At 41.8% G+C, this 14,705-nt stretch overlaps 1 protein-coding gene and 1 long non-coding RNA gene across 9 annotated transcripts in view; one reads left to right on the top strand and one right to left on the bottom strand.

The window, feature by feature from the left end:
- ZNF521 (zinc finger protein 521) overlaps positions 1-9,505 on the top strand; it is a 273,513-nt gene extending 264,008 nt beyond the window's left edge. For all 8 annotated transcript variants that reach the window (XR_011441446.1, XR_011441447.1, XM_023647587.2 and 5 more), the window contains one exon: positions 8,696-9,505. Coding sequence is in view for 6 of the 8 variants with exons in the window: in XM_023647587.2 (XP_023503355.1) it covers positions 8,696-8,725 (30 nt within the window). In the remaining 2 variants the exon portion in view is untranslated. The remainder of the gene's footprint in view (positions 1-8,695) is intronic.
- A 1,189-nt stretch (positions 9,506-10,694) lies between these two features.
- Positions 10,695-14,705, bottom strand: part of LOC111774722 (uncharacterized) — a 57,496-nt gene continuing 53,485 nt past the window's right edge. Inside the window, exon 5 of the long non-coding RNA XR_002809872.2 lies at positions 10,695-13,968. This is a non-coding gene — a long non-coding RNA (uncharacterized lncRNA). The remainder of the gene's footprint in view (positions 13,969-14,705) is intronic.

Raw genomic sequence — 14,705 nt, 5'->3', positions numbered from 1 at the left:
TCTGGAGCCCATTACTTTCTTCTAACCTCCTCCTCCTCATCCTCATTGGTCCAGCACCAGGCAGGTGTGACTTCTCTGAGAACCAAGCCCACAGCCTCTCACAGGAGGTAAGGCACCCTTTCTCTGAGGCCCATAGCACACTGTCCTTGCTGTAGTTGTTGAGGGCCATAATGGTGAGCATCGGTCATCCATGCAGCTGGCTCATCCCAGGGACTAGAACACAGCAACCAGTACCACTCAACAGTTGCTTTACGCCCAAAGCCAGCTATGCCACTGGAGTGGCCATAACACCTTGAAAGTTGGCATAAATTCTCTGGGACTCATTTCTTCATCTATAAAATGAGATATTGGAACAGATGCTACTAGGGCCCTCCCAGCTCTGAAACTATGGCTTTGATTCTCTGATACATTACTTTCAGGTGTAGTTGACTCCCGCTATTGAATCCAGACCAGCAAATTAAGGATAGTGGCTCTGCAGTTCGTTCAAAGTAGATAGTCGTTTCTATACTCTACATATTGATTTCCAGAGTTTAATATTTGGGTGTCTTTGTACTTCATTAGATTGCAAATATTCCTAAAGCAGCATTGATTAATTGCCACTAAAATGTACAGCCTTTGGTCCTTGGTGGTACATAGAAAGTCTTGGTAAATTGCTGAATGAGTGGACATTTTTGGAAAGACTCTATTCTTCACACAAGCAATGCTATTTATTATATATCTCAAAGATCCATAATTTCTTGATAATCGCCCATTCTCACTCATTGACTATATTTAAAATGCCATGCAATACAGTTCCACGTGGTATATATATATGTCCCTTTTGCTATACTTTTTTTTAATTTGGTGAGGAAGATACCTTTTAGACTGAAGACTAAGTAGTAGTGTGCTCAAGCATGGTACAGCAAGCCTAATGTGTTTTCAAAACACTGTAAGCCAGTGGTCCTCAATTGGGGATGATTTCTTTTCCCACCTGGGAGTGTTTGGCAATGTCTAGAGACATTTCTGGTTGTTACGACTGGGAAGATGCTATTGGCATGTTGTTGATAGAAGCCAAGGATGCTGCTAACATCCTACAGCGTACAGCCCCTGACAAAAAATTGTCCAGCCCAACATGTCAACAGTGCTGAGGTTGGGAAACCCTGTTGAAAGGCAAGTTCCACTGGCCTTCTAGAATCTATATGGTTTGTATAATGACTGAGAAATAACTTACTGGATTGTTTTTTGGGTTACTTTGGATGACCTAGAAGAACTTTGCAGATATACGGTCAAGGTCTGGAGAACATAAACTCATGAGTGTGGCAATGTCCACATGCTTCAGGGTTATCCCAGACCACCCTTTTCTGGGCTTGTTTAGCATGAATGTCCAGAGATCAACAACAAAAATGTCCTTCAGTGAAGTTTATTGGAATGTGGAATTGTTTCCTATGGGAGGTGTGATGGAAACCTCATTGCCAGAACCATTTAAAACTGGCCTGGAGTGTAAACTTTATAGAACAATTCTGTTCCAGCAAGGGGGCAAACTAAATAACCTAATAGTTCTTTTCTGTCTCCAAGATCTTGTGTTTTTCTGATCACTTATGATGATGCCATTTCACCTTTTGCTTTAATATAGCTTAGTGTCATCCAGAAAATGCTTTGAGATGTCAGGCCAAGCCTATGTGAACTGTTAAATGTCAAAAGAAAATGCATCACTGTCTCTGTAAGTTCATGGTGATGACATTACCATATGAAAAAATAAAAAGGGAAATTCTGTCAATGCAAACATGATCATAAATGCAACACTCATGGCATTAAAGAGAGGGCCAAAAGCATATCATGACAGACAGTTTTGGAAATGCCATTGCTATGTCAAAATAAAAGAGTAGAACCTCATTTTAGTAAATTGTACCAAAGTGAAAATTATGAGTCAACTTCCCTGGCTGTGAAAATCTATTCTATGAATATGTTTTTTAGGTTCTCAAAGCACTTTGGGAAATATTATATATTGTCTTTTAAAGGCTATTCATTAAAATATAGCATAACTCACAAAAATGCACATACCCACGTATATGTTGCCTGATGCTTACCAGGTAAGGTCTACAGAAATGCAAGTACCCAAAATTTCCCCATCCAGGAAGGATATAGTTTGTGGATAATGGAAATTTGGGGGTGGCAAAATGGGGTCTAATTGGTACTTTTGGACGATTTGTTTTTCAGTGTAATTTTTAGAATGTTCCTAATGGTACTTTCAGAGCTGGAGCAATTCACCTTGAATTAATTTAAAATTATGAGTACTTTTGTAATTGTGTGGACTTTGAAAATGTTCATTTATTATATTCCCATCCCGTTAACCTTGTTAAGACGTTTAAAGGCTGCCCTTTGCCTTGTATTTTTTCTGTAACGTATGGGGGAAATAACCCAGTACCCTGACATCATTAGCTGCATACACTTTCAAAACTATTTTACTAGCAAAAGAAGTTGGAAATGAAAAAGAGAGAGGGTAGAAATGTAAAAATCTTGATTAGAAAGTATAATTTAATAGAACATGTATTGAACCAAATGTATTGATTAATGTAGAAGATATAGTACTTATATTGATTCAAACCAGAGATTTAGTACTAAAAGCTCTAAGCCAAAAAGCTGTTGCAGATTGCTACAAAAGTCAGTTTAATGCTGTCCTTGAGAACGCCTTCACAAAGAAATTCTTCTAATGTTTGAGGACTAGGTAGAATGCGGTATATGTCAGTTTGATCCCAGAGGGTTTTATTTTGTACTCTAATAGCTGTTACGAGCCTACATTATATCCAAGGAGTAATTTTCCTTAGGGGTGCCCGGCTCGCTTTGTGTCAATATTCTAGCATTTTAAGTCACGTACAGTATATGCTTCTGGGAACAGGGAAGGAGCCAGCCAGACTCATAATGGTCTGCATTCATTAATAAAGGCAGAAGCTTCTGTCCCTCCATTGCCCACTACAGGGATGCCTCCTTGGCCTTCAGGGACCCGTACAGACACATTTAAAGAAAGCTTTATTTTGAGTGGGCAGGAGATGAAATGTGGGACTTGCAGGCATTCCTAAGTCAGCTATATGCCCGAGCACAGGGGTGACCTTAATGGGTCAAAGAAGAATGCAGGTCAAAAGACTTATTATCCAGCCTGTTGGAAACCAATTGCTTTTGTTTAAAAAAAATAAAAAAGCAGTAGTGCTTTAAGGTAGACGGTAATGTAGAATTCTGTTTGCAGCCTGTAACTGCACGACCGCATGTGTACTGGAATATGCTTCTAGAAAAATAAGAGCATACAGATTATCCGTAGTGTTTACAGATAAAGGTTCAACCCTAGTGATAAAAGGAAGGGTAATATAATTAGTTAATCAGTGATGATTGATTACGGATGTTTGCATTCTTCAACTAAGAAAAAACAACATGCTGCCATGGTGCTGTCACCATCTGTTGAAAGAAACAGCCACATTTAATCTTTATATTTCTTTTATTTCTTCCCGCCTTGCATTGTTTCACAGCCACAATTGCCTACTATTTCATCTGGTTGGAAAACATCTCATTTAAATTGAATACAACTGCAGTTTCAATTCGGGATTCTAATGGCATAGTGAATTAATGGAAAGCTTGTTTTTTTTTTTTTTTTTATTCCTTTTTAAACTAGTATGCTGGTTCTTTTTCTTAGTTTTATAAGCTTGTCAGAATTTGTTTGAGACTAAGGGCTATAAATAGACAAGTCATGGTAAAAATGATTAACATCTTGGAATCAACAAATCTCACAAAACTTCCATTCAAACGTAGTTTTTTTTTTTTTTTATTACCATCACCACTTAACATTTTGCCGATGCCAACACAGAGTTATGGAGCACAGAAGAGACGTGGTCTCTGCCAAGATATTGGACAAGTGAGGGCAGTCTGTGGACACGACTTTTGGGGGTGAGGACTTAATTTGTCAAGGTTGGGAAGGTAGATTCGCCCGGGCTTTTCTCCAAAGCTGAACTTCATCCTGGTTATAGATGCAGATATTCAGCTTCACATCAAGATCGCAGGAGAATGGGATGGCTTGGCCAAGGCGAACAGTTTCAGGGGATCGTGGATTTTTATTTTTATTTAAAAATATTTTGCTTGGATTGCATTTTAAATAGGATTAAACCATTTGACCAGTAAATGTGGTCAGCTCTCAGAAAGGAGGAGGCTGAATTAATCATTTGTTAGAATGCCAAGCCCAAAATGAGAATTCCAGTCTTGTAAAATGAAAGGCATCTCATATTTAAAGAGAAATACATAGTGCTAGAAGGGAATTTTTAAGGTCCTCATCTGTTTTTTAGCTTTCTAAGTTTAATTTCACATTTATAGAGTAAAAAAAGATAGAGCACAGTCCTTCCAAATGGGGCCCTTTACAGTAAAGAGAGTGTTTTTTTGAACCTGGCTATTACGGTATCTACCTAGATGGATTGTCTCTTAAGCTTTAAGGTGTGTTGTGGATTTGCTTTTTTTTTAACACAAACCCCCCTCGTGTAAAACAACTGTTCATAACTGGGATTAATGGTTTGCAATTTTCAGTTACTTAGACATGGGGTCTCCAAGAGATGGCTTTTTGCAGAGTAGAATATGGCTCTCTGTGGGATTACAGAAGTTTTCTTCTCTTCCTACTTCCTTTTCTGTCATCACCCCCCTACCCCCATCGATGCTGCACTGATGATCTCCTCGATTATGTAAAACACTTTCCCTTCATTGGAACAGATATTTTTTCTCATAACCTGTCATTGCATTAAAGTACTTTGGGGATTGTGAATTGCTGTGTAAAATTGGTGAGATTACCCACTGCTTTGTTCTAGTGTAGTGGTTTCCTCTGGACCTAAAGCGCAGAAAATTCTTACATGAGGAGGCTGCGTGCTGATGGCCTGGCAGCGTTTTCTCCTCTCGGTGTGTCCACATTGTGCTGCAGTGACTCAGGACCAGCTCTGTGGTATGGCAAGGAGCCAAGGCAGGAGCGAGCTGCGCTCAGAATCCACCCTCTCTTTGTGCTTAGTGCCTCTCTTGTCTACTTTTCATCTTTCCCACTTGCTTCTTGTCTCCCTTTCTAAAGAAATGATGCCTATGATTTTAAAAACACACAAAATATATGGAGGGCTCCCACGAAGTGACTTCTTGTTTCTCTTATCAGAGGATCTTCAGTGAAGTCTGGAGACTAACACTCTGCATCTGTTCTCTCCAACCCCAAAGCCAACCCAATAACCTGTGTAGCTCAGACATCCATCCTTCCTTCAGAAAATGAAATTAGGCCATTTGTATTTTCAAGGACTCAGAATACAGTGTGGGAATGGGGAACAGACGCATACCAGGATCCTCAAAGGTGGTAAGGGCAAGCCCATGACAACTGGATCAGAATCATCTGAGTTTCTTTTTTTTTTTAATGCAAATACGCCCATTTCCCAAGATCATCTAGGAATATGCCCCTTTGCCACCTCGAGAGTCACTGCCAATGGTGGATGCCATGACTGGGGGGACCCTTTCATAGCCCTCAATTATGCTGGAGTGAAAAGAAGAAAAAACAAATGACTGTAAGTGATCTCAATGGTGTGCAGGCATCTCCACACCAAGGAGACGTTCTGCCTTTGCCCTTTTTTGTGCCACATTTACCATTTAGACATTATTTATATTGGTGATCCTCATTTTTGTATGAGCTTGAATTTCACAAGCCATACTCTTGTTCTTCTCTCAAATGATTTATATTCTTTTCTCTTAATATGCAAAGCATAACTCCTTTATAGTAGAGACTTCAATCTGTTGCAATAAGTGATTCAGATGTATTTGTTCATTTCTTTGCACCTCTGAAGAGAATTGTATGGCTTTGGTTTAGGATGAAAGCATCCAAGACACAATTATTGCCAACTCTTATGGCCAATTGTATTAGGTCTTTGTTTTGCAATGTCTCAATGTAAGTACATGTAAAAACAAGGCACTGATTGCACTTTCTCTTCTTTTATTATCCTAAAATCCTATTGAATGTGGAATGTCCATTGTAAGCACTTAAACATTTAAAGATAGTGTTATTAAACTGTTTATTTTTACTTATTTATTTATTTATTTTGGATGAGGAAGATTGGCCCTGAGCTAACATCCATGCCAATCTTCCTCTATTTTGTATGTGTGATGCTGCCACAGCATGGCTTGATGAACAGTGTGTAGACACAGTGTGTAGGTCCACTCCAGGATCTGAACCTGCAAACCCCAGGCTACCAAAGCAGAGTACGTGAACTTAACCACTATGCAACCTGGCCAACCCTGCTTTTCCAGTTGATTATTGTAAAAAAAAAAAAATATATATATATATATCTATCTCACCCATACTTCTGTCAGTGTCCTATCATTTAGGTAACTATTGTCATAACTTGTATTTATTTTTTTAAATAAAAAACCTTTCTGTAAGATAAAACTTGGCTCTTTGAGAGAGTAAACAGTATGAGAAAGTTTATACCATATATTTTGAGCATTCGAACTTTTTTATTGTTTATAACCTCTCTGATCATGGTTGTGTTGATTTTTAAGGAAAGATTTTTAGTCTCATCAGTATTTTGATTACCTTTCTGTCTATTGGTGAAAAATAATTTCAGAAGTATTTAAAATCAATGCAAAGAGAAAAGAATTGGCATAAAACTAGTCTGCTCCTGTATGTGCTTTTTATCCTAATACCACTAAGAAGAAAAATAAATCCAACTTATCCCTCACTGAATTAATAAAAAATGGTATGTTTTAAATAAGAGAGGGTAAAATAATATTCCTCATTATTATTATTTGTTGTCAGTATTTTTCAAAAATGGGCTAAGTTGGAAATAGGGAATGGAAGACCTGGGTGCTCCTCACAAGTCTCCCCTCGCCCTCACTGGTGCTCTCGGCCCTGACCCAGCAGATGTCAGCAGCCACGCCTCTGGCCGTTCAGCCCGTGTTCACTGAGCTGGCATTTTGCTGGTTGTTGTGGAGGATAACAAGATAACAAAGATCTCCAAGACAAAGACCTCTGTTTAAAAAACTTCCATAGCTCCTCTTCACCTACGAGACAAAGTCTTAGCAAGGTACAGAAGGCTCTTTATACTCTAGCCCCAGACTGCCCTCCGTCTTTATTTCTCATCAGTACTCTTGATTCTAGGACTCTCTAGAAGACTCCAACCAATTTGAACAAGTTGCAGGTCCGTGAACATACCTTGCACATTCTTGCTTCTTTCCCTTTACCCATGTGGGTCTCTCGGTCTGGAGTGCCCTCCCTGCATCCCGAATGTCTTCTCTTGTTTCCAGCCTCAACTATACTGTCACCTCTCACCTTCGCCGCAGAGCCTTCCCCAAAGGCTAGGCAGTGTGAGGTGTGACTGTGACCTTTCTGTGTTTGTTTCTAATACCATCCTGCCGTGTTGCTTTGCCATTACGTGCCCATACATCTTTCTTCTTTAGGCTGTACACACTTGGAAGGCACGAAGGCAGGGAGCTGCTTTTCCCTTCAGTAGCCCGTGCCTCGCTAGTCAGTCATTCAGTTGGCCAGATCCTCTTTACCAAGCACTGCGATGCTGTAGGCTGTGGCAGGTGGTGATAGAAGTATTCAACAGATGCTAGTGAAGGAACCAATAAATGAATGAACACCAGAGTTACTGACATGGGGAGACAGCCAGGCCTGCGTAAGCAGAAGACGAGACCTAAGAAACACAGAATAACAGCAGTATAAAGTACAGTAGGAAATCAGAGAAGGGAGAAATCAGTTTTAGATGGGATGAGCATGGAAGTGGTAGTATTTTGAGCCAGGCCTGAAGGTTCTGACCAGAAGGGATCGAGGGTGTACGAGGTGAGCAATGGGAGAACAGGCTCAGGAGAAGTGCAGAGGAGGGAAAGCAGAGATCTGGCCATCTCCAGGCTTATGCTTGGAATAACTGCCCCCTGGTTCTGTGACCATCCCCCTTGCAGGTCACAGGTGCAGGTCTGGAGTCTGCCTGCCCAGTTTCCACCCTCAGGGCCTGGCTTGCCGTTACAAGTTGCCCAGGTATCCCAGTTGCTCTCTCACAATATGGAAACAGGTTGTTTGCTCAGGAGGGGGACTTGCCCTCCTGTGTGGCTGGAGAGGAGACTACCAAAATACAACACAGGCTGCCTTGGCTGGGGGTGGGGGAGTGGCCGCAGGCTGCTGTAATCTGCTCCTGAGCCATGTGACACAGCCCCGAACCCACCCCCAGGAGAGGATCTGGAGAAGCTTCATCTCAGTTGTTGGCCAGGCAGCTCTTGCCTTTCAAGTCCAATTTCAGGGACAGATAGAGCCTCTGCTGTCAAGATGTTCACCATCTAGGAGTGATTAGAACAAAAGCATTGGTAATCAATGGAAATAATAGATGAATAAAACTGTTAAAATAGTGCTACCCTGGTCTTTGAAAAATGGGTGGTATTTTGATAAGAAGAGATGGTGGAAGGTGGGAGAGTGTTCTGGAAAGGCATGGCAGAGGCAGAGAGGAGGGAAGGTATGGGCAATCCCCTCACCTTGGCCCCGGACCCTGCCCCTCCTTCCTGGTCCCATTCACTGCGGGCAGTGAGGAGTCAGGGCCCTCATCAGCCCCTGGTCATCAGGGTGCACAAACACATTGTTCATGTCCCTATAAACCTCTCAGCATTTCTAGATTCTTGGTCTGATGAAAATACAATCACTTAAGTATTTTTTCCCCCTCTTTCTTTTTTGTTACAGAATCATACGATGACCCAACACAGCAGTTAGTGCAAGAACGATCTCTCAAGGAGAATTACTCTTGTGGCACAAAAAGGGAACATGTTTTACTCTTTGCACGAAACTTTCATTGTTAATGTATATTATTCAGAAACATTGTATTGTACCATAAAACTTGTATTATCGAAACTGTTGGATGTTCGTGTGTTTGAACTTTGGAGCACCGGATAGACTCCTTGTATATAAAGTGTTGCACATGTATGATGTCGTCTGATACTAAAATGGTCTTATAAAGACACGTGGACTTGGGCCCTATTCAGGCAAGACAAAAAACAATGTGAGCAAAATGGCTTAAGGGAAAATATTTTCAAGGAAGACAGATTAAAACAACTCTGTTACACATGAGACGATGTTTGGACTTCCTTTTATTTACACTTAAGCCTAGAATTTCTCTTTTGGTATATCAATGGTTAAATCCAAGACTATTTTTTATTGCTGAAGATTCTTGCCAACCAGGAAGAGATGTTCTCACAGAACAGAACCCCACAGCTGGATAAGGCCCGTATATATATTTGTAAGCCTTGCGGTGTGACAGGTAGCATCACTATATATGCAATAGTTGTTATGTAGACTGTCAAAGAATTTTTTTTTTTTCCTGGATACATTTGAAGCTTTGAGTGTTCAAGGTTTTCTTTAATGATTTCACACAGCCAAATTCTTGAATCAGTTGAACTAACCTGTATGTTACTGTTATTAATGTTTACTCTGCGGTCTGAACCTGGAGATTACTGGAATTGTTTTCCAAGAGGAAATAAATTCAGTTTACCATTAGGTATGAGTGTATTTGTGTGTTTTCTTTTTTGAGTTACTCTACCATTAAAAAAAATCCCTAATTGCCTGCACCCTTGGAAATGAAATCTGCTCTTGAGCATATCACAGGCATAACCTCGATCATGTTTAACCTTTTCACACTGGGCCCAGTGCAGCTGGGAGGAGAGTCGTCATCCTGCCTAGGGGAGGAATCAGACCCAGTATACTTCTCCTCTCTCAGATACTACCAGGTCACATTGTACTGGAGGATTCTGACATCACAGATGGATGGGACGGCTGTTTTCTGCATAATTTGCAGCCCAATTCATGTCATGCTGTGCAAATCTGAACTCAAAGTAGATGGCTGCAATTTGAGAGGCAGTTTGGCTTATGTGTACTTAAGAAGCAGCTTTGTTCATTCAGAAGACAAAGCACAGAGCAGGGAGCCAGGCGGCTGTTAGTTCTAGCTCTGGCGCTCCCTCCCAATGTGGTCTTCTGCAAGTCGCTGCACCTCCCGGCCTCGGTTGCTGCAGCCAGGGGAGGTCACGCAGCGTGGTCATCAGGCTGCACACAGGCGTGGCTGTCTCTGGAAGATGGCTGCACCACAGCCTGCCACAAAACGGTGAATGAGTAGGTGCTCTAATTTCAGAGCCTTTTTTTTTTGAAAGAAGAGAATAGCAGTGTGTAAACTGAGTCCTGATGTGCATGTTTAGTCAAAGTTGGTAAGTATACACCTGATACAGTGTACATCATGCTGAAAATATTTCACTCCCTGAGTCTTTTGACCTCTTGGAAATGCTGAGGACCTCAAGCAGATCTTTAAGCCTTAAACAAGTGAGAATCCTCGCAGCACTTTTTCGATGGGGAAAAGAAAGCGTGGACCGACTCACTTTATTGTGACCACCTGTCATTTCGGGACCCCTGAATGAAACCCAGATTACCAGCACCACAAGGCATAGTCCTCATCCCCATGGTTCCCAAACTTTAGCCTGCCTCAGGATCACCTGGAGGGCTTGTTACAGGACAGGGTGGGGCCCAATCCCCAGAACTGCTGATTCAGGTGGCGGGGGGTGGGGTTCAAAATTTTGTATTTCTAATAAGTTCCCAGGTGATGCTGATGCTCCCGGCATGGGGACCGCACTTTGAGAACCACTGTGCTACCCCATTTCCAAGTTAGTTGAATGTATTAAATGTGTATAACCATGCAGAGTGCTGGCAAATTATACTGTTTATTTTGTTACCAATAAAACAAAAGTTTGATAAAGCTTAAGATCATTCAGAAACAAGTATCTCATAGCGATTAAAGTATGTGTGCTTGCCAGAATGGTTCGTGTGTGTTTGTGTGTAGTTTTTTAATGCTAGGAAAACCTACATTTATACATTTCACAATGGATTGCCAGCATGCTATTTAATTAGAAAGCTTTTTCACCGGCTACATAAATAATGAAGTATGCTAAGAATATGCAAGTACATTCATAATTAAAATACTCAGCTTCTTTAAAAAAATTAAGATCTCTGGTCTATTCAAGGTTTTTGCATTTAAAATGAAGTAGCCACACTTAATAATGATTTCTTTAAAAGCTTTAAAACTTAGGGTTATTAATGAGTGGTTGTATTTACTAAAAGTAATCTGCTCTTCATTCACGGAAAGCAGGTGATGGTGTTATCCCAGGGCTGGATCCCAGGTTGCCCTGAACAGCATCGCCTCTCAGACACTTCCCAGACTCCTAGTAAACAGCAGGAGGTGGCATTCTCAGGAAACAACAGAAGCTTGTGCTTATTCTCCTAGAGGCCACCACATGGTGGCCATTGGGCTCCTTCAACACCCCCATAGCTCAGCCTCTTCCCAGACAAAGCTGGAGGCTAAAGGGGTTGACCCTTATTTGCCATGTATGCCTGGCTGATCCTCCAAAAACTATGAGGTCATTCAAATTTAGCAGGTCTTCCTTATGACCAACTGTTCTTTGGGTCATAAATACCAAGCAGTGCATGGAACAGTCATTCCCTCCTTTTGCTTGTTACCTTCTTTATATTTATCTCCTACTTTATTCCCTAAGAATGTAAAGCAACTTAAAGATTAACAAAACATTAATAGGAAAATTAGCATCAGGCAGACATGCAGAGGGGAGAAAACACACTGGAGTAGTTGTCTTGTTTCTGCTTTAGTTTTGGTTTTGAATGCATTTTAGCATTGGCTTTGAGCTTCCTGATAGTAAAGGGGAAAAAAACAACAAAAGGGAACCACTTTCTTAAGAGAAAAATTTTGTTCCTAGATTTTAATTCCAAGAGAAATTTCTCAGTGACCTTATATACAGGCAAGTGGCCAATACAATGACCACAGTTTCGGGGGCTGGCCCCGTGGCCGAGTGGTTAAGTTCACGCACTCCACTGCAGGCGGCCCAGTGTTTCATTGGTTCGAGTCCTGGGCGCGGACATGGCACTGCTCATCAGGCCACGCTGAGGTGGCGTCCCACATGCCACAGCTGGAAGGACCCACAACAAAGAAACTATCTACCGGGGGTCTTTGGGGAGAAAAAGGAAAAAAATAAAATCTTTAAAAAAAAAATGACCATAGTTTCACTATCGAATGCCGTGGTTCTCATCTGGAGAAATGCTACTGCATCTATGGGTAGAGGCCAGAGATGCTGCTAAACATCCTACAGTCCATAGGACTGGTCCCCAGAAATAAGATTTATCAGGTCCCAAATGAAAATAGTGACGAGCTTGAGAAACTGCTCTAACATAAAGTTTTCCATGATTTTTTCAAGGACCTTTTTACATTGGAATCACCTGGGAACTTTAAAAATCTGTTGCCTGAATCCCACTTCCCAAGAGTCTGATTTAATTGGTCTGGAGTGCAAGCTGGACATCAAAAGTGCCCCAGGTGATTCTAGTGTAGCCACGTTCGAGAACCACGGGGCCACGCTCACATTCTCAAGCGAGTGCACTGGGCGTAAGGCTAGAAATGTGAAAATAACATCCAAGAAGTAGAGAAGTAGTATGGGCCTCAGACTCTCTTCCTCCACATTACCTTTTACAACTGGGCATTTAATGATTATTTTAACTCTGAAGTAGCATAATAACCAAGAGCAAGTTTTGGAAGAAGGGGAGAGAGGGAAAATGACCCAGAACCCTACCACCCTTGCACCTGGGCCAGGCTTACAAACTCAATGAGCGAGAAATCTGGCCCAGCAGGGACTCTGGCAACCTGGATGACAAATGCCCATCACCTGCCCCCAACTGTTGCCTGGAGGGAAAGCAGCCTGCCGAGGCCAGATTGCCCAGTGTCTCAGGAGAAGGCAGCAATCCGGGTGGTTATGTGCCATGTGCCAATTTCTAAATGTTGGCAACCTACTCCGTTTTTTATTCAAACTCAGCTGACCCCCACCGTGTGGGCCATATGAGACACACTTTCGGGCCAGACCCAACTCTTGGATTGCCAGTTTTGACCTTTGGCATCAATTATTTCTCATTTCAGACTATTTAAAGTATTTGTTTAAAAATTATGTGATTTTCATCTATGAAAGTTTGAGTAGTACTTTGTTTTAAATTAGCATCAAATGCAGTTTTGAAGTTGCTCTGTGGCCTTCATATTTCTGTTGCTTCAGGTTGAGCAGTGATCCACCAAATGGTTGTGTTCCCTGTGAGCCCACCCCTCTTTCTGGGTATTTAGATTTCAGACAGATTTTTTTTAATGATGAAGAATAGCAAATAGTAGAAAGGAAATATTTCCTGTTGCAAGTAAGATATGTTATATTCTGTGTTACTAGTGGAAGCCAGATTAATATGCTTTGGAAATCATGCAAATGGGTGATGAGGTTGACATTCTACTTTGAAAGCTCATAAGCATAACCAGTGTTCCAGCCCCAATGGAAGGTTGTGGCACCAGAGACGGCCTGTAGGAGTCTCTCACAGGCTGGGTTAGGTTCCTTGGAACAACGCTGGGTCTGTTCCAAATCTTGGACAAGGTCTCTGATGAATCTTCAAGTTCCACTCTGTAGAGCATGGCAGCCCTGCCTTTGTGCCTGTTGGGGTGCAACATTGCAGAACCCTTGAGAAAGAAAGTTTGAAAATCCAGATCCCATTGGAGAACACCTGCAAATGCTTCTCCACTTAGCGTCAGCAGGCCAGAGCCTCTTCTCATCTCCCTTGTCTGGAGGCAGCTCTACCAAAGGTAGAAAAACTCCTAGAGTTCAAGGAAGAGGAATGATTTAGGGTAAAATGGCCCAGCATGGGTTTCTGGCAGAATCCCAAAGCTCAGGTCTGGTTGGCACTGCATTCCTGGGTGAGTGCCTCCGGAGGCTGAGGAGTAGCCACGGCCATCTCTGCCAGATTCCTCTGTAATGAAGTCAGCTGTCAACTCCTTGGGGGGAAAAGCACAGAGCCCCTTTATTTCCAAGCAGGTGTTGCAGCATATTAAAGGTTGAATTCCATCTTGTGCTCACATCCTGAATGAGCCAGTTTGCAGGCAAGCTCGGTTCTTTCTGCAAAGAGGGAAACTTGGCAATGGTGAAGGCTGAGTACTTAAATGGCAATCAACTTCTGGCTCATATCAATTAATTCCTTCATGGACTTCTGCCTAAGTATAGCATCTTGAATTCCCAGCTGCAGAGGCTATGAAAAACAGCCCAAACAACACACGCCACGATCCAGGGCGGGCATACCGGTGAAATGATGATGGGTGATGATATCTTACGGCAACAATGGACACCTATTGGGGGCTCTCTCTTTGTTTACCTGGAGAATACAGGGCAGGACATACACCCCTTTCTCTGGCTGGGAAATTCTTCAAGAAAACTTTTATTATGACTAAGTGAAACCATTCTGAGGGGAATCACCTCCTTTCAGCTTTAAAATATCCAGATCCAAAATGACCGTGAGATGTGGAAGCAGACCGGGGACTAGGAAATCAGAGAAGGATTTTGTTGTCACTCAGACACCTGGAAAGCCTATTCAAAAAATGGTCCTCATCCCAAGGAACCTACTAGACTCCTCTCCATCTCTCTCTAACATGAACAAGGAGCATCTTGATCAAGAGCTGCAGACAGACTGAGGGTGAGTATTGGTAGAACTATATGAGATTTGGCAATTCTTCAATTCATCTAGTCAGTGCAGATTACAGTTCAGAACACATCTACATGGGGATGATGTGAATTTCAAATGCCTTTTAACTCAGGTGGGCTGTCTTAATCTAATGATCTGATAATGTGCTATCACCAAG

This window comes from Equus caballus, chromosome 8 (genome assembly GCF_041296265.1).
Source record: "Equus caballus isolate H_3958 breed thoroughbred chromosome 8, TB-T2T, whole genome shotgun sequence".
In the NCBI taxonomy this organism is placed as follows: domain Eukaryota; kingdom Metazoa; phylum Chordata; class Mammalia; order Perissodactyla; family Equidae; genus Equus; species Equus caballus.
This window is presented reverse-complemented; position numbering and strand designations above follow the sequence as displayed.